General features: G+C 56.5%; 7 protein-coding genes across 7 annotated transcripts; 4 read left to right on the top strand and 3 right to left on the bottom strand.

Annotated features, from left to right (window-relative positions):
* The first annotated feature begins 8 nt into the window (after nucleotides 1–8).
* C8Q71DRAFT_772721 (uncharacterized protein) lies at nucleotides 9–5,026 on the top strand. Its single transcript, XM_047924422.1, has 9 exons — nucleotides 9–291; nucleotides 477–1,965; nucleotides 2,020–2,501; nucleotides 2,563–2,673; nucleotides 2,728–3,101; nucleotides 3,159–3,690; nucleotides 3,746–3,941; nucleotides 3,993–4,339; nucleotides 4,392–5,026. The coding sequence occupies exons 1-9, from the start codon at nucleotides 166–168 to the stop codon at nucleotides 4,815–4,817; spliced, it is 4,083 nt and encodes a 1,360-aa protein (XP_047776545.1). The 5' UTR covers nucleotides 9–165; the 3' UTR covers nucleotides 4,818–5,026.
* C8Q71DRAFT_772716 (ribosomal protein S5 domain 2-type protein) lies at nucleotides 5,027–6,528 on the bottom strand. The gene is made up of 6 exons (XM_047924420.1): nucleotides 6,183–6,528; nucleotides 5,990–6,109; nucleotides 5,831–5,936; nucleotides 5,634–5,776; nucleotides 5,457–5,577; nucleotides 5,027–5,397 (listed from the first exon to the last, which is right to left on the bottom strand). Exons 1-6 carry the CDS (start codon nucleotides 6,364–6,366, stop codon nucleotides 5,190–5,192), a joined length of 882 nt encoding a protein of 293 aa, XP_047776544.1. The 5' UTR covers nucleotides 6,367–6,528; the 3' UTR covers nucleotides 5,027–5,189.
* A 337-nt stretch (nucleotides 6,529–6,865) lies between these two features.
* On the top strand, nucleotides 6,866–9,225 carry C8Q71DRAFT_712032 (P-loop containing nucleoside triphosphate hydrolase protein; the record flags this gene model as incomplete). The annotated part of the gene is made up of 5 exons (XM_047920834.1): nucleotides 6,866–7,192; nucleotides 7,245–7,880; nucleotides 7,938–8,341; nucleotides 8,423–8,574; nucleotides 8,627–9,225. 5 exons carry the CDS (start codon nucleotides 6,866–6,868, stop codon nucleotides 9,223–9,225), a joined length of 2,118 nt encoding a protein of 705 aa, XP_047776543.1.
* A 572-nt stretch (nucleotides 9,226–9,797) lies between these two features.
* C8Q71DRAFT_177393 (uncharacterized protein) lies at nucleotides 9,798–12,823 on the bottom strand. Its single transcript, XM_047916777.1, has 4 exons — nucleotides 11,687–12,823; nucleotides 10,167–11,632; nucleotides 10,019–10,118; nucleotides 9,798–9,957 (listed from the first exon to the last, which is right to left on the bottom strand). Exons 1-4 carry the CDS (start codon nucleotides 12,713–12,715, stop codon nucleotides 9,910–9,912), a joined length of 2,643 nt encoding a protein of 880 aa, XP_047776542.1. The 5' UTR covers nucleotides 12,716–12,823; the 3' UTR covers nucleotides 9,798–9,909.
* Nucleotides 12,824–13,207: 384 nt separating this feature from the next.
* Nucleotides 13,208–14,692, bottom strand: C8Q71DRAFT_823662 (aspartate-semialdehyde dehydrogenase). The gene is made up of 2 exons (XM_047926245.1): nucleotides 14,334–14,692; nucleotides 13,208–14,262 (listed from the first exon to the last, which is right to left on the bottom strand). The coding sequence occupies exons 1-2, from the start codon at nucleotides 14,617–14,619 to the stop codon at nucleotides 13,445–13,447; spliced, it is 1,104 nt and encodes a 367-aa protein (XP_047776541.1). The 5' UTR covers nucleotides 14,620–14,692; the 3' UTR covers nucleotides 13,208–13,444.
* A 57-nt stretch (nucleotides 14,693–14,749) lies between these two features.
* C8Q71DRAFT_772704 (Rab5-interacting protein-domain-containing protein) lies at nucleotides 14,750–15,788 on the top strand. Its single transcript, XM_047924419.1, has 4 exons — nucleotides 14,750–15,163; nucleotides 15,225–15,236; nucleotides 15,289–15,340; nucleotides 15,435–15,788. The coding sequence occupies exons 1-3, from the start codon at nucleotides 14,860–14,862 to the stop codon at nucleotides 15,297–15,299; spliced, it is 327 nt and encodes a 108-aa protein (XP_047776540.1). The 5' UTR covers nucleotides 14,750–14,859; the 3' UTR covers nucleotides 15,300–15,340; nucleotides 15,435–15,788.
* A 630-nt stretch (nucleotides 15,789–16,418) lies between these two features.
* C8Q71DRAFT_177243 (uncharacterized protein) lies at nucleotides 16,419–17,375 on the top strand. The gene is made up of 5 exons (XM_047916776.1): nucleotides 16,419–16,626; nucleotides 16,685–16,691; nucleotides 16,740–16,933; nucleotides 16,999–17,065; nucleotides 17,121–17,375. The coding sequence occupies exons 1-5, from the start codon at nucleotides 16,535–16,537 to the stop codon at nucleotides 17,280–17,282; spliced, it is 522 nt and encodes a 173-aa protein (XP_047776539.1). The 5' UTR covers nucleotides 16,419–16,534; the 3' UTR covers nucleotides 17,283–17,375.
* The last annotated feature ends 104 nt before the right edge of the window (nucleotides 17,376–17,479 follow it).

Below are 17,479 nucleotides of genomic sequence, written 5' to 3'. Positions count from 1 at the left end.
GGAACGTTGTCTGAACGCCCACGACCCAACGGTCCACTTTGCAATGCTTGTCACCCGCGCATAACCCTCCTTGCTCGATCATCTCCGCCGCTCACTTGCTCTGTTTCTTGCTTACTTCCCTTTTCTTGCTGACCCCCGCCTCGTCTCGCAGCGAGTGCACTGACCATGCCGGAGTACGTCTACGCCCTCCACGAATTCGCGCCCGAGAATCCAGATGAGGTGCCGTTGAAGCTCGGGGATAAGATTGAGGTCATCGAGAAGGATGACTTGTACGGGGACGGGTGGTGGAAGGTGAGTGTACTCGCTCTGCTGCCGAGCTATGACGGAGGCCTTGTGGTGGGCAAGTAGGATGGGCAAGCGTACTGAGGTGCAGCGCGTCGCAGCGACTATCTCTCGTCTGTCCCAGTCCGCGACTGTCCCTCTCAGCACTCAGCAGTAGATGTCAGTTCATAGCCCCGCTTACGCTCGCTCTGTAGGGCCGAAATCCAGCAGGGGCCGTCGGACTATTCCCTCAGACTTACACATCCCCGAACCCTTCCTCTGTTTCATCTCGACTCGCTGTCACAGGGACCGCCAACGCGTCCCCCGCGTCCTCGACTGTCGAAGTGCCTGCTGCGTCAACATCAAAAGCCGGTGGTACATCACAGCCTCCTCATGGCACTGCCGATCCTATTCTGAGCCATAGCACGGAAGAATTAGCTACAGGCAGCAACGGCGCACAGCGGTCTGGTAGCGCCGAAGTGATGCAGGCTACTATGACGGACGTGCAGAAGGCTATCGAGCAACTCGGTCGAGGGAACGATGAATCACGGAGCTTCAGCTTCATGAGCTCGCGTTCTCAGTCCACGGACCATTCCGACGCCGAAGACGAGAGGGAGAAGGACGAGGACGAGGACGAAACTGGATATGGCTGGTCGAAAGGCGCTCGAACGATGCTCGCCATGCGCGCGCAAATGGAGAACGAGCGGCGGGAGGCCCAGTCGAGGACCGATTCTACGGCCGGCTCTGGTACCCCGGTCCGACTCTCAGGACCTCCGCATGACTTCGAGGTGAGCGATGAGAGCGAAGACGAGGGTGAAGAGCACATCCATCTCCGGCACCTCTCCGACCGTGTGCATTCTAGCGATGCCAACGGACGTATCTCTGAGGAAGACGAAGAGGACGATGAACCCACTTCCAAACCAACATTCACCATTACCCACTCCCGTACATCCACTATGGACTTCCGTACTCCACCCCCGCCGATCACAATTTCGGACAGCAGCCTCCGTAACAAAAAGTCAAGAGACAGCTCTGCGCTAATTGTGCCTTCGGAAGACTTCATCGTTCCCTCGCCTAGTGCAGCTACGACTGAAATCACAACTGCTCGTCCCGAACAGTCGACCTTCCCACAGGAGCAGCTCTCGCCTGATCCTGCCAAAGAGGAACCTGCACCCTCTCCTTCAATGAACATCATAGAGGCTTCTCCCATTGAAGAAACACCTTCACCCTCGCGTCAAACCAGTGCACCTCCAGAGGAAGAGAAGCCTGCAGCAACCTCTACTACTCCCGAACCGGTTCCCGCTCCGACCGCTTTACATCCCACGTCTACTCCTAACACTCCCTCAGTGGTTGCGACATCCCCTTCCGTGCAAACTGTCAGCCCTTCACCGAGTACCGTCCGCATCGCCGAGACCCCGCAACTATCCTTCCCTTCCTCCAACCTCCCCTCCCCGACCGCATCGTCGTTTGGTGGGGCAACGAGCTCGAGCTCAGCTGGGGTCCGGCAGACACTCACGCCTGCGACCACAGTGTCTATGATGAGCGCAGGTGGCCCAGAGGTCAAGGTGGTTGGGAGCGGGTCGTCTGGGTCATCTACGAGGAAGGAGCGGCCGGACGGGCATCCTTCCGAGTGGGCCGTCGAACAAGTGGTCGAATGGCTCCGGGCGAAAGGCTTCGACGAGGGTGTATGCGAGAAGTTCATCGGTACGTATTCTCAATAGACACGTCCTCATCCAGACAACTCACCTGGGGGTTCAGAGCAAGAGATCACTGGCGATGTACTCCTCGAGCTCGACGCAAACGTGCTCAAGACCGAGATTGGCATCGTCGCGTTCGGGAAGCGAGCCCGCATCGTGAACGCAATCACCGAGCTGCGCCGTCCCCCCTCCATCTTCGAGTCTCCCTCGCACACGCCAGCCCGAGTCACCACGCCTCGTTCGCAGACAGGCCAGTCTCTGCCGTACACACACTCGCATTCCGCGAGCCTGCAAAGCTCCGCGCATACGCAGGCGTCTTCGGGGTGGGCGTACTCGCCGTTGTACGCGCAGGCCTATCAGCACAGCCCGATTACTGCTTCGCCGGTTGCGGAGCACCCGCTGCACACCGGCGACGGGTCGACCCGCGATGAATGGCCTGCCGCTCAGGTAGATGGCAATGGCGTCGCGAAGGTGGAGGGGGGCGAGCCTGGGACGCAAGCCGTGGGTCTTGGGCTGGGTCTGGCGCAGGCCATCAAGGACGGGGTAAGTGTAGTCCTCGGTATCTCGTCGATGGACCTGTCCCGAGTCCGCTAACTTGCCACAGAAACGTCCCGCCCAGTTGATCCTCTCACCCAGCGACGGTGCTATAGCGGCTACCGCAGTCGGAGGAGACGTTCGTCCGTCTGGAGAGGAAGATCGTGGTGCCATGAGTGAGGTAAGGTTTTTCACTGGCACTGATTCGTCGTCTGAGTTGCTGACTTTCGCGCAGAGCGAGACAGTTGCGTCGGACACCAAGACCAAGAGCCGGCGCCTATTCTGGCGCACCGACAATGGCTCGATCAGGGAGAAGTCATCGCTGAACGACACCGCGAGTCGTCACTCCAAAGACACTTCCATTCCACAAACGCCGCCTCTGTCAGCTGCCACCGTGGCGTCAGTCGCAGCGTCCTCTACGAACTCGCCGGACGATACTGAGTCTGTAGCCGAAGGCGCGCCTCCTGTGCCCACAGCTAGGCCAAAGAAGAAGCGCGAAAGCGTCGACGGTCGCAAGGCGTCGGATCGGCTCAGCCTTTTCGGTACTTCCTTCTCTGGGACACTCGGGAAAGGTGGCAGGAGCAGAAAGCCGCCTCCGTCGCTCTCTGGGTAAGTGCAATCGCCGAGAGAATGAATTAATTCATTATTCAGGCCCTTCGATGATAGCGCAATCGAGAAGAGTGAAGACGAAAAGGAAAAGCACCATGGCACCTTCGCCAGGATACGAGAGAAGCGGAGTTCAAGCCGTCCCTCTACGGCCGATGGCGCTAAGGACAAGAGATCTGGCCAATTTCCCTCGCTCAACAAAGTCAAGGAGTCTCCTAACAAAGATTCCGAGAAGCCCAAGGAGCCCAAGGAGACATCCAAGGAACCTAAGCACAAGGCAAAGGAGTCAAAGGATCAAGCCAAGGAGCCGGAAAGGTCGGCAGTCCTGCGCAAACGCACGGCGTCTACCGTCGGCGTTCCGGTAGTAGAAAAGACCCCAAAGGCTGACGACACCCCCAGGTCTCCTACAAGCCCAGACTCTAGCCCGCTCAACCTCACTCTCAAACCTGGTCAGAGTATCCTTGAGCAAATCGGGACACCTGATCACGAAGGCTGGTTGCGCAAGAAGGGCGAGCGCTACAACGCGTGGAAGGTGCGGTACTTCGTCCTGAAGGGTCCGCATCTGTACTGGTTGCGGAACAAGAGCAAAACGGTATGGTTCCTCTCGGACACACTGTGAATGCCGCCTTACGCGAGATGTGGTTCAGGAAAGTAAGATCAAGGGGTACATCAACATCGCCGGTTACAAGGTTGTTGCAGATGAGAACATCGACCCCGGACGATATGGCTTCCGTATCATGCACGACTCGGAGAAAACCCACTACTTCAGCTCGGAGGAGCATGTTACGGTCCGAGAATGGATGAAGGCTCTCATGAAGGCCACGATCACGAGAGACTATGCTGGTGCGTCTAGCATGCTTGACCTGCGACAAGGCTGAAACTAGAGCCACCCAGACCTTGTGGTATCGTCATGCAACATTCCGACAATCCCTCTCGCGGTCGCGCAAGCGATGAATCCCGCCCCACGGCCCCCGTCGCCCGGTGCACGAGCAGCCACCCAGAAGGCAATGCGTCCCGAGAATCCGAACCAGCTCACCCAGCGCGACGCGCAGGTCTTGCTGATGGGCGTCACGGCGAAGGAGAAGGGTAGCTCAGAGCGAACAAGGCTCGACTCGTTTTTCACGAACGACACGCGCTCCACCACCAGCGCCGAACCTTCGTCCCCCAGAATCGCTGCTTCGAAGGTTCCACCGCGGCCATCGCGGGAAATGCGCAGGCTCAATTCCTTGACGGAGTCGACCGTATGTTCTTCGTTTCAGATGCTAGGGTCGCTGACTGATTCATCCTACCCAGACGTCGTCCGTGGATGCAGGCCTGATAGACTGGGCGAACTCTCACCTGCCGAAGAACCTGCAAGTGGCCGATCCGTCAAGCCAGATCTACGGTGGTCTCGCCCTGCTCCGGCTTGCGGAGGATATTAAGGGCAAGCAGGCGACCCCGCGTGTGCCGGACTCTGCGTTCCCGTCTGGCCCGAACGACGACAAGCTCGATGGGCTGTTCAAGCTCTTCGACTTCCTCCTCGACAACGATGTCAAGATGGGCACCGTGAGCATCAACGACATCCGGCAGGGCAAACGGGACAAGATGATCCAGCTTTTGAAGGCGCTGAGGGCTTGGGAGGACAGGCGGAAGGCGATCGCGCAATCGCTAGGGCCGCCTTCACCTCCGCCGGGGTCGTACATGGCAATGGCGGGCCCGATGGGGATGGGGCCTGGGTGAAATATTGCGATTGTATAAAGGAGGGAATCTAGCCTACGAGCCTACTAGTGGACTTGCGTTACTGTCTTGCATACGTAGTACGTTCTGTCAATTGGTCTGTTGTACAGTTTAGCAATATCTTGCCTCGGACATATACCCGTCGATATCTATCACTAGCTTGCTTGTGAGTGCCAATAGACATCTTGATTTGCATGCTCGGTGCATTATGTGTGGACAGAGTAGCATATAGAACCATGCCGTGCGTTCACTGGAGGGCTCGGTCGCGAAACGTTGACCCGTGAGTACTTGGGACTAGGTGGGGTGCCGCATGCTAGTCATCGTAGTAGTGTAGACTTGTTCAGTTCGCTTACACCAACAATCGGCGGGCCTCAGCTATGATATATTGGCAAGTAGCCCTATGACACCAGAGCAACGCTTTCGAGCAGCGGAGATGCAATGCGGTAGCACGTCTTCTTTGCCGACGACCCCCAATCCGAGCTGAGTTACGGATACCAGGCCACCGTTCTCGTCTACTGCAATGGACAAGGTCGTGTCGAGCAAGGGTTCTTCGAAGGACGTGGGGTCGGCGAGTACGTGGGTGCTACGCGTGTCCGGTGAGTCTGGGGGGAAATGTACGACTAGACGCAGATGCCTACATACCTGTCGAATATCCCGAACGACATGGAGACCGGTAATCGGTTCACTTGGAGAGGTATTTTCGTTTTTCTGGAACAGACTGTGCGGCCTGTCTCTGATTCAAAAGTAGCTTTTGGAAGCCGAGCTGTGATGTTATGCAGTAAGGCTCGTCGACGAGGGTTGATGAGGTGAAATGCGTACTGTTTTTGAGAGCCGCCATCATGGCGAGCAATGTAGCGTCAAACGCGTTTCCGTCATAATTGATGCATGTCGCATCGACATACAAGACCCAGACCGCCCTGCCAGGTTCAATGCATAAAGACTTTGTTGAGATAGCACCAGAGCTACACGCTCAATGTCAATGTGGATCACAATGCATTTTGGGGAGTGCTACGGACGTGATGAGTACTTCGTTCAATCTGTCCGAGAGCACCTGGGCTTCCTCCGTTGGCGGTCCTGGTTTGAATCTCGGATGACATATCGCGGGGAGGTCAAGATTTGGGACTTGGACGCATAAGCGGGGCTTAGGACAGACGTTCTGGATGATCCATGCTCACCAAGGAATCCCTCTTCGGGGCTGTCCAGCTCGGGCTCAGCGATCTCAGCCTTCACTCCGCATACAACGGTAGTGTCTCCCATCCGTACCAGAGCAGAGCCATCCGCAGAGGAAATTGACCCTGCATGCGCCCGACATACAAGTGAGTATATGCGTCCGCCTGAGACTCCCCGCGCAGAGGGAAAGGCACCAACCTACATTCACCGAGACCTCCCGCCAATCGTCAAGCTCTCGGCCATCCGGACGGAGATTCTCCGCCAGGAACCGCTCAAGATAGACCTTTGGATGGAGCCGTTGGAAGGTCGCCGCGCGCAGGGCGTCCTGCTCTGCTTTGGACGTTGAGACCGCGGACGTGGAGGGTCCGGATTCAGCCATCATGCAAATTGCAGCGGTCGTAGAGTTCAGGAACTAGGATCTGGCACAGTTTTCACGGTTCAGAAGGCGGTGACGAGCTTAAATGAAAAGCGGCGGAGAGAGATAAAGAGCGTTTGTGGCCAGGCTCCTAAAACCAGCCGTCCACAGTGTTCTCGCTCGTACATGTCGATAGGGTATTCTATGCTTCATCCGAAATAGGCAATTAGACGCTTATATGTTTGAACTTACTCAATGCGGAATCCCAACTAGCCGACTAAGACGAGGAGAACACTGTAGGACGGCTGGCCCAACTGGTCACCGAGGCTTGCCCGAGCGGGCGCCTTTTGACTAGCCAGAGCGACGTACCCCTACTTTAGGTTTTATTTTCCGGGATTTTCTGAGATGCTCGCGTAGCGTGCCGCACTGTTGCGACTTTTGAGATCGAGATTTCCTTGTCTCGACGCTTCAACATCGACTCCGAAGTCTATCAGTACTCTAAAGTCTATCACCGCATCTCTTCGTGATGTCACCAACCAACTGGACAATTACCCGTGTTCGGGATCTCGTGAGGAGAACATTCCAGAAACGCGCATGCCTTTTCCAAGTCAAAATCGGTCTCGCAATTCGACAGAGGAAGAACGACGTTGTTGGCATTGCTGCCACAGGGTCAGGCAAAACCCTGTCATTCTGGCTCCCACTCCTGATGGCTCTGGAGGACGGCGAGGACAAATGCATGATCGTCGTCACTCCATTGAACCTCCTCGGAAAGCAGAACATCGACCTGTTGGAAAAGGCTGGGATTAGCGGAGTTGCCGTGGACAGAAGCAATGCTACGAATGAAACCTTTCAGGTAAGTGTCAGGCTGTGTCAAGATTCATGAACACCAACCGAGAGTGCCCCAGGACATCGCAGCAGGGAAGCACCGGGTCATTGTCATGAACCCGGAAATCCTCATGCAAGACGGCGGTCACTGTGACCGGCTATGGAAGCTACCGTCGTTCACGTCACGTTTGCTCTACGTTGTGTTCGACGAGGGCCACTGTATCCAGGAATGGAATTCGTTCAGAGAGCAGTACAAATATGTCGGAGCTCTACGTCACCTCATTCCTGATATGATACCGTTCTACGTCGCATCTGCTACCCTGCCAACTCCACTCCTTGCAGAAGTATCTGAGATCCTACAACTTCGAAAGGATCGCACCGAACACATTCTTCGCTCGAATGACCGCCCAGACATCGCGCTTGGTGTTCGGAAGATGGTCCATGCAGCGAGTTCATTCAAGGACCTCGAATTCCTAATCCCGGATGGCTTTGCGGAAGGTGATCCACCTCCGCCGAGGTTCCTGGTCTTCTGTAACAGCATCAAGGAGACAGAGGCAGCATGCAAATACCTTCGCAGTCGGCTTCCTGCCCATCTACGTCTGTCCAAGATCAAATATTTCCATGCTTCCATGACGTCGCACTATCGCATGGACGAGTACGAGGCACTCAAAAATGGCGATACCTTCGGATTGTGCGTCACAGACGCTTTCGGAATGGTGTGTTCCAACCTCTAGATCGGTCTGTGCACTGTCAGTAACAAGTGTATGCTATAGGGACTTGATCTTACCGGCATACAGCTTGTGGTGCAGTGGAAAGCACCGGTCAGCATGAACATGCTCTGGCAGCGGTTCGGTCGTGCTGCCCGAGGTCTCGGAGAGTTTGCGTTTGCAATCCTCGTAGTCGAGAAGCAATACTTTGATGACGAGGTTGAGAAACGCGAGCTGGCAAAAGAGAAGAGGAGAAACAGAGCCAAGCGGAAGAGGAACACCACACAGAAGACGGCAGGCGCACCTAAGAAACGTATCGCAGGCCCGGGCAATGATCGCATAGGCGCCGCCGCCAAGCAGACAACATCGGTCGACGCTACCAATGCAGCAAATCACTCCGGCGATCAGGAAGGGTTGGCGACAAGTTCAGATGAAGATGGCGGCATTGCTGGAGAGTCGGAACCAGCACCGTCGGCGGGACCAAGCACGATGATGCAGAATGGGCCGGACAAACGGACGATCGATCTTGAAGAGCTACGCACAACATACAGCCAGCGACAACAGACTAGTTCAGCAGTCAAACCGGCAGGGAAAGAAGAACGTACACCGCATGCGGCCATCCTTGACCTGCTCAACGCAGACAGTCGTAAAATTGGGTGTCGTCGGTGGCCCATTACCTTAGTGTACTCGAACGATAAGCGCAGTATGTTATCAGACCCAAATGTGTCGATTGATTTCTCACGGCAAACTCGCAGGCTGGGACCACTTGGAGTGTGATCCCTCCTCACCGTCTGGCTGCCAGAGGTGCGCTCCGTCCGTGTCGTTGGTGTGCTGTGATCTCTGCCACCCGCTCGCTTTTGAGGAACTTGCGACGACTTTCACAAGGCCTATGAAGGGGACGCGGAAATCAACAATCAAGCCGTACGACAGCGGCCAGGCAGATCTCGACCTCCGCAATGCGTTGGTCAAGTGGCGGGCCGAAGAGACATCCACACGATACGGTCCCGCCGCTCTAAGAAACCATGGCGGCAGCCTCATCTTACCTGACAAAGCTCTCGACCGTGTCATTGACTGCGCACATGCCGGCAAGCTTCTGTCTCTGGAGGACGTCAAGCGCGAATTGCCTGCATCGCAGGATTGGGTGGATCGGTACACAGGCCCTCTCCTTCAGTTGGTACGCGAGGCATTCCCCGGGCCACCAGAAGAGGCAGATACAGCAGCAGGTACAGATCACACCACGGCGCCAGGACTCGGAACAGGCGCCAACGACACTCCTATTGACAACCAGCAAGTACGCAAGCGCAAGGCCCCAACCTGTAGTCGGTGCAAGCAAATCGGACACAACAGTGAGTAGTATGTCGAGTTCTGCGAGAGATGACTCACATTGTCTGTAACAGGCCGTAATAAGAGCTGCCCCGGCGCGCTGGTGGCCAGCACAAGCGGCACGAGTGAGCCAGATGCCGTCGCTAGCACTGCCATGCCAGCGGAGGAAGGGCCTGCATCCACGTCCACTGCACAAGTTAAGCCACCGTCAACATTCGTCCACCATCCTCTATCAAATGCCGGTAGTGCGACAAGCTCTGCGGGCTGTTCACTCCCACCAGCACGGCTATGATGAGAGAACATGACAGGAACTACACTGACCGATGGTATGTACAAAATTGCATTACCTCAGACGTCAAGGTCGCCGTCCTCACCATTTGCTTCTTCCTCAGTAGGCAGGGGCCCACGCACGGCGACTCCAACAGCTTCACTGCTGCCCTCGCCCACCTCATTTGCCTCCCCCGTGTCGTCGCCTACATCCATTCCGGATGAGAACACGCGGAACATCCCTGCCTCCCACGGGTCATCAACTGTATATCTGCTTGTGCGGCCAGGCTTCTTGACGTGCATCTCGACGTTCTGCATGTACCGCCCTAGCTTCCTGAAGGTCTGCTCCATCTTCGCAGGTGAGTGACGATACGTTTGATGCTCCAGAGCGAACATGTCTTCAAGACTGATGCGGACATTCTTGAAGGTCTCGATGAGTGGTGACTCTTCAATGATCCGACGCTTTGTTCGGTTCGATAGTTTGCCACCGTAAACCCTCTGTAGGTAGCCGTGAATCAGCGTGTTGTGTTGTACTAGAAGCGGCCCTGTATATGTACCTTTATATAGTAGTTGTTGTGTTCAACCCACCAGTCAATTGCGCGGAAGTGGTGCTTTTTACCGGTAGGATTACATAGAATATTCATCCGGATCGCCCGCCTAAGACATGGTGAGTATACATTCATTCTTTGGAGTCACGACACTAACCTTAAAGGCGCAGGATATACACAATGAACATCGTTGAGGAAGCGAACCATCTGGGTCGCATATTTATGCTTGCCACACCCTTTGAAGATGTATGCCCAAGGCAGGAAGCATTCTTCAACGCGCCCAATATCTCCCGCGTTCATCGCCCAGGTGAGTTCCTCATACAATAAGAACAGGCGTTCACGTAGGCGGACATTTTCCCATTGCTCATCGCGCGTATGAGACGGCGCATGCCGCTCCTCGGATAGGCGACTGTCGGCAACGTACTTGCGAACGAGTACGTGTGCGATCTGCTCGATCTCTTCCATGCAGGGCGCTGACTCTGCCCATTGTTCAAGGGAGCCAAATGACGGGGTTCGTGTTGCAAGCTCTTGACGCCAGCAGTCAAGCCGAGAGACAGCGCCAACATGCTGAACGACCTCGTGCATCCGACGGAAGCCTGGCTTGCTGGCGATCTTTTGAGTCTCCCTCGGCCGTATCTCCGCAACCTGCTTCATGAGACTCGTGTCGTCATCCCGGCCCTTCAACGGTAGAATGAAGACCTTCCAGATGGCGTCCACACAGGCCATCTTCAAGTGAAAGAGGCCTATGACGAATATCACAAGCTGGAATCTCCGGAATGCCTTCGACTCCTCTCCACGAGACTGCCGAAGACTTTGGACACGTTCGCAAGTCGACAAATCGCCATGGACCAGCACAACGTGATTACCGACATCGCGGACGCCGCTTTGCTCAGTGTCGCTCGGATCACCGACACCGGCCTGCTGGAAAAGTGCAGTGAGTGCGTCGATATTGCCCTGAACGCTGGACTGATTGATGTCCATCGCCATTGCCGGCACCTGTGTCGATTTGACGAGGGGAATAGGATCGATTGGTTCAGGATCATCGAGCTGCGTGAGGAATTGACGGAAGTACTCCGGTCCATGGAGGAAAAGATCGCGCATGAACTGCCCAGCATTCCAGCGTTCACGCCGGGAGAGTCCAGACGGATGATCGGGCTCGGGGTGCAGGTTAAGTAATTTTTCCCAGTCTATCTTCTCTGTCTTTCCTGCGTTGAGCGGGTTGAACAGCGACTGTTCCCACAGCTCGTTTGAGCAGTCCAAGTCCGAGAGAGAGACGCCGTGGTTAAAAGGGATGAACGTGCCGGAGGTCATGTGGATCAGCGTGTCGTGTGGCTTTTGCACGGTTGGTACGAGATGCCTCATCTCGCAGTCAAAGTTGTCATACGCGTACATCGTAAGCAGCGTGCGCCCAAGTTTCTTGATCCCCGTCATTGACTCTCTCGCAAGATTCTTCACAGCGGCATTGATCGCGGATTGCGAGATGGAAACCCCGACACGCGCCAGCAGGTCAACAACCGACTCGGGTGCTTTGCAGGAATGTAGGTAGATCCCTATAACGCTCTGTAACGCATTGCTTCGTTGATTTGAACTCTGTGCCATGATGCTAATACAGAGGACACATTTCTATTGACTGGCCGGTGAGTAATTGCTTGCCTTTGAACAGAGCATGTAACTGACCATTCGGCATATCACAAGACGTCGCTCTGCCTCCTCCGCACTGTCCAAGTCATCAGGGCCCTCCGGTAGCGGCTCCAGCTCGTTCCAATACTCGTCATCACTGCCATTCACCGCATTCGGCCCGTCACCGCCACAACCTCCCGCCGGGATCATGTCCACATCGATGTCGCCCTGCAGCTGCCCCGCGCCGCCGCTGGCTGTAGCCGATCGCGCGCTGTCGATGTCCGCGCCGTCTCGCGAAACACCAAGCTCCCCCCACATGTCTTCGTCGCTGCCAGACGCGGAGCCGTTGTCCACTGGATCGATGTCGCCCCCGGGCAGCTGCCCCGCGCCGCCGCTGGCTGTAGCCGATCGCGCGCCAGTGTCGATGTCCGCGCCGTCTCGCGAAACACCAAGCTCCCCCCACATGTCTTCGTCAGAATCAGAACCAGTCGTCTGCACAAGCGGACGTTGGGCGGTGTCGGTGCGCGCAGACATGCCAGTGCTAGTGCCGGCGTTCCCGCCTCGCTTGCCACTGTCGTCAGCGGACGCAGCGGCCGGGGGTTCTTGGTTTGCGGGAGCGGCGTGTCGGCGGTGGCGACGTCGCGCGTTGCGAGGTCGCTGTTCGCGGCGTTTGGCAAGGTCTGCGTCCGCGTCGAGCAAGCACTTGACGAGATCACAGGCATGAGGGGCAAGTTGTTCGAACTTTTCGGACAGGTCCGTGAGGTTGAACTGATCCAGATCAGCCTGTTTCGCATGGCGAGCGTTGAAGTGAGTGCCCGCCTCATGCTTCGAGAGCAGAGTGACCTCTTTTGTGTAGATAGTTTTGGCAAGTCGGTGGATGGATTCGATAGCCGTGTTCCGTAGGGTTTCGTTCTGCAAAAAACCATCGAAAATAATGTCGCAACTTCCAGCAATGTCGCGCGCTGCTGCGTGATGAAGTGCGTCGCTGGTGTTCAGTAGGGAGCATATGAATGTTGAGACCGAGACTCCCAACTGCTGGAAGCTATCTAGGATTCCGACAACCTGAGAAGGCTGCAGGTCTGGCATGGAGCATGAGAGGGATGTAGATAGCTTGATACTCTGTATTTGCCAGTGCCCTATGTCTACGGTACTGCAGCCATGCGTTTACACCGTGTACATCGACAGCCACTCGAGCCGCTTACATACGCAACGGCACGCTACGCGAGCATCTCAGAAAATCCCGGAAAATAAAACCTAAAGTAGGGGTACGTCGCTCTGGCTAGTCAAAAGGCGCCCGCTCGGGCAAGCCTCGGTGACCAGTTGGGCCAGCCGTCCTACAGTGTTCTCCTCGTCTTAGTCGGCTAGTTGGGATTCCGCATTGAGTAAGTTCAAACATATAAGCGTCTAATTGCCTATTTCGGATGAAGCATAGAATACCCTATCGACATGTACGAGCGAGAACACTGTGGACGGCTGGTTTTAGGAGCCTGGTTTGTGGCTAAAGATGGTGTGAGAGACAGACCAAGACGCGATCACCTGAACGCGTGTATGCGCGTCGCGCGCGCTGTTTCTCACCATCGCATGAATGAGTAGGGTCGCATAGACATCCTTATGAATACGCGGCATTATAAGGATACAGTGGTGAGCTGCAAGTGAAATCACAACAGCAGCTGATATGTCACCGCTTAAACGGTATGTGCGTAGGGGTCGACTGTTACATGGGTTGTGTGCGTAGATGTCCCTATGAGCCCGACATTAATGGTACATGTACTTGGCTTTTCTCTCTCTATTCGTCTCTAACCAATCAAACAGCCCCTAGATGACGCCCTTGCACACCGCAAGCTCTGCATTCACGATGCTGCTCGTCGCCGCGCCGATAGCGACGTTGTTCGCAAGCACGACGAACTTGATGTCGAGCACGGGACACTGGCGCACACGCCCCACGTTCACGCCGGCGCCGGACTGGTAGTCGCGGTCCAACCGGGGCTGTGGCCGGTCTGGCTCTTCATGCACGAAGATCGTGTGCCGCGGCGCGGACGGGCACGACATCGTCCATGCATCCGACGTGTACGCCTGGAGGGCCTCGCGCACCTGCTGCGGGCTCGGCGGCGGTCTCCGCGCGAAGCGCACAGAGACGCACTCCGTATGGCCTTCTATGACAGGGACGCGATTGCACTGCGCCGATACTCGCAGAGGCTGCCGGGCGTGCATGTCGAAGATCTTGCGGCCGTCCTCTCCCTCGCTGACTCCGCCTAGGATTTTGAGGGTCTCCCACTCCATCTTTTCCTCCTCACCGCCGATGTAAGGCACGATGTTGTCGATGATGTCGAGGCTCGGCACGCCGGGGTAGCCTGCGCCCGAGATGGCCTGCATGGTCGTAATCATGCATGACTCGATCGGACCAAATGCTTTTTCGAGGGCAGCGAGGGGAATCACGACCCCCGTCGTTGAACAGTTGGCGTTGGTGACAATGAAACCTTTTTGCAGGGGTGGGTTGTGCAGGGAGCGCTGTTGGGGGATCATGGAGAAATGTGAGGCATTCACGAGCGGCACGATGAGGGGCACGTTCGGGTCCCGTCTGTGGTTCTTCGCGTTTGAGAACACGGCGAATTCTGCACGGCGGAAGGCTTCCTCTGCAAAGTGGCCAGGCCATTCACTTTAGCTGTCATATATCGCGGAAACCACGCACGAGGAGCTGACTTACCGATCGGACCAGCGACATCAGCATCTAAGCCTGAAAACACAATTTCGCACCCGCGAAAGCACTCGGGCTTGCACTCCTTGACGACCACCTCCCTCACGACGGCCGGAATATATTTCGTCTGCTTCCAGGTGACCGCCCTTGCGTACGGCTTGCCCGCCGATCGCTGGGATGCGCCCAGCGCATGGAGGACGAAGAACGGGTGCTCGGAGAGGAGCGCAATGAAGCGCTGGCCGACGGTGCCAGTTGCGCCGAGCACACCGACGTTGATCTTGCGGCCTTCGTGCATGGCGACGGGGGTGGGATGGGGCCTGCGGTTGGCCCGGCGGAGGGCGAGTGAAGGTCTCGACGAAGACTGATCAAACCCGCCCAACGCCCTCCGTCACACGACCGCCCGGAGCCGTGACGCCGGCGTGACGGTCAGAATGGAGTGTGACAGGCACCGCACGCGCCCTGTCACGGGGGGCGTGCCTGCGGCCCGAGACACTGCGACTCGCATCCGCCACCGACCACGACGACGTCCGCGACAATGTCCACGCCCGACCAGCAGGCCCAGCTGCTCTTCCCCCCGAATGTCCAGTACAACGCCTCGCGTATCTACTCCATCAAGTTCCTCTCGTCGTGCTTTGCCGGCGCCGTTGCAGGCGTCCTCGGGCTCGAGAACAGCCTCGGCTTCGCGCTCTTCATCCTCGCAACGCTGCTGACCTCCGCGTGTCTGTACGTCAAGTGCAAGGGAAGACCGGCGAAGTACATCCCCGGTGGTTGGTGGGAGCTCGTGAATCCTGGCCAGGAGAACATCTCCTCGTTCATCCTCGTGTGGACGCTATTCTATGGTATGTCGGTCCCGACAGCTCGTTTGTTACGTTCTTGCTCACATTCTGTGGTTTGACGTAGGTATAGTGCACGGTATGTCTAGCCGATAATCGATGATGTGGCGTTCGCTTGACGCTTCGTCCAGTCTACGATTGACCCTCTGCACCCTGATTCCAGCGCAGTCGAGTCCGCAACCTGTACGTACTATTTCTCATGTGTCTTACGCGGCCTGGCGACGTTGGGACACCACCGTAGCTTTTTCGCAATCATTACTCATGTGGCTGGTCATAGGTATATGTCAGGCCCTTCCACGAGCTCCGGCGATACACAGCGTGGTGTCCGTATCTTGTGGCGCTACTAAACAGAAGGTCACTGTGCAGGATTCCAGCTTCCTGTGGCCTGAGGCCTGATCTGTCGGTTTGTCCGATCGGTCTACGGCCCACGACGTCCTTCGCATGCCATGTGTACTCTGCCGAAATTATCGAGCGCGAGACGAAGCTCGCGTCTTCGACTTCGCGACCCTTGCTGTACAGGTATCTTGCCTACATTGAACAGGTATGCGATCGTATGTACACGATCTGTCAAGAACAGGAGTCTCCGAGTTTCGGGGTGATGGCGCTCAATCGACCACCTCTGTTCCTATTCTGTGAGTCGAACCGACTACCTGGGAGGTACGCCCGCGGTGCGTCTACTATGTGGTCTGTTGCAGCGTGTAAGCGTTAACTTCTCGCCCCCTGACTCGCAATTTGGTATGTTCCTTCTCTTCATCCGCCGTTAGGATGGCCAACCCAGGTGTTCCGCACCGGGATTGTGGTCACTGGTGGTCATATCGCACGGCGATGCCTCGGTAGCTCCCTTCTATTGAGCGACCCACCGTCTAGCTTGGTCATGCATGTTTCTGGCCACGGCCTAACCATGAAGTCACCAACTCTGCAATCTACGGCGCGCCGCGGCGAACTTGGGCGCGTCGCCCGCACGCGACCGACGATGCGTCTTGGAGTGTAAGCTACTCCTCTCTTCTCTGATCAGGCAGCCGGTCCCTGGCCGTTCGATAGCCCTGCGCTGCGTGCGCAGGCGGCGGTGGGGAGGATCGCTGAGTGAGAGCGTGGGGACGGAAGCGTGGTCTGATTGTTTCAAGATCAGGCAGTGTTCCGGAAGGATGATGCCAGCATATGCCCCCGCCGAGTCAGCGGACATCAACCAATGGATAGCCGCGATGCATGGCTCGTGGCCCGCACGTGGGCTTCGATGCGAACCAGGCCAGCTGAGGCAGTGGTCCCAAAACGGCATGCATTGTTTTGCAGACTCGATGATGATACGAAGCGCGAAGGGCAATAATAATACCTCCAGGCAACCTGCTCTGCCTGAGCTTATCCTCCTCTCCCGCCGGCATGTCGTCGACGGTCTATACCCTCCTCCAGTTCAGCGCGGACCCGTGGAATGCCCGCTTCGAAGACCTTGAGAGCAGACTCGCCTTCACAGTGTGTGTGTCTTGATTGCCACAGTCGGGTATGAGTCCTTATTGATCAGTGACCATGTAGGGCAATGGTAAGTTAGCCGTCCCGCCCGTCTCGGGCTGTCTGACGTTCCACGCAGATTGAGGAGGACCCAAATCTCATTATGAGACTTACTCGCGAGAAGCCCTGGACCCAGCAGCACCCAGACATTATGGGGCCCAGCAATTCGTATCTGTACTTTGGCCCAAACCGCGCACCGGGCTACCTCGTCTACGGGAACGGCCCGCCACAGTCAATGGCAAACGCACGGCGGCAGAAGAAGGAAGCCAGCTCGTATGCGCAACGCTCCGTTCTCGTCGGGTCTCAGATGCTTACGGAGCATCCATTCCTCTAAATAGCTCACGCTATTTCACAGTGCAGAACGGCAAAGAGTTCAAGTGGAAAGTTGCCCCTCAGCGACTAGAGGTATGTTGCATAAGCTCCGGAGATTTCATCGCACCTGAGTTTACGTGCCACGCAGTGCGTAGATAGTAAGGGAAGCACGGTGGCTCTATGGGAAACGAGCCAGCTTGAAGACCCCTTTCATGCGCGGTTAACGATTAAACATCCGGCGCTCTCCATAGTCACCGAACTCGTGACGACCTTGACCCTCAACCGCATTGCAATGATAATGAATTGGTGACTACGCCCCCTGCAATCGCGGACCACGAACCTTGCCACACGCGCCGCCTTATGTCCCCCGCTATACGTATTCCGTGATCTGTGCACGGTGGAGATCCACATAATGATGGTCTGAAACGACCGACGCGCGTACCAGGAGCGAACGCAATTGGCAACTCGCTACCATACATTGCACCGATCGTTCATCATGGTGGCCTC

The sequence above is a fragment of the Rhodofomes roseus genome (assembly GCF_022264815.1).
Source record: "Rhodofomes roseus strain CIRM-BRFM 1785 chromosome Unknown C8Q71scaffold_17, whole genome shotgun sequence".
Lineage (NCBI taxonomy): Eukaryota > Fungi > Basidiomycota > Agaricomycetes > Polyporales > Fomitopsidaceae > Rhodofomes > Rhodofomes roseus.
Note: the sequence above shows the minus strand (reverse complement) of the source record. Positions and strands in the feature narration are given on the sequence as shown.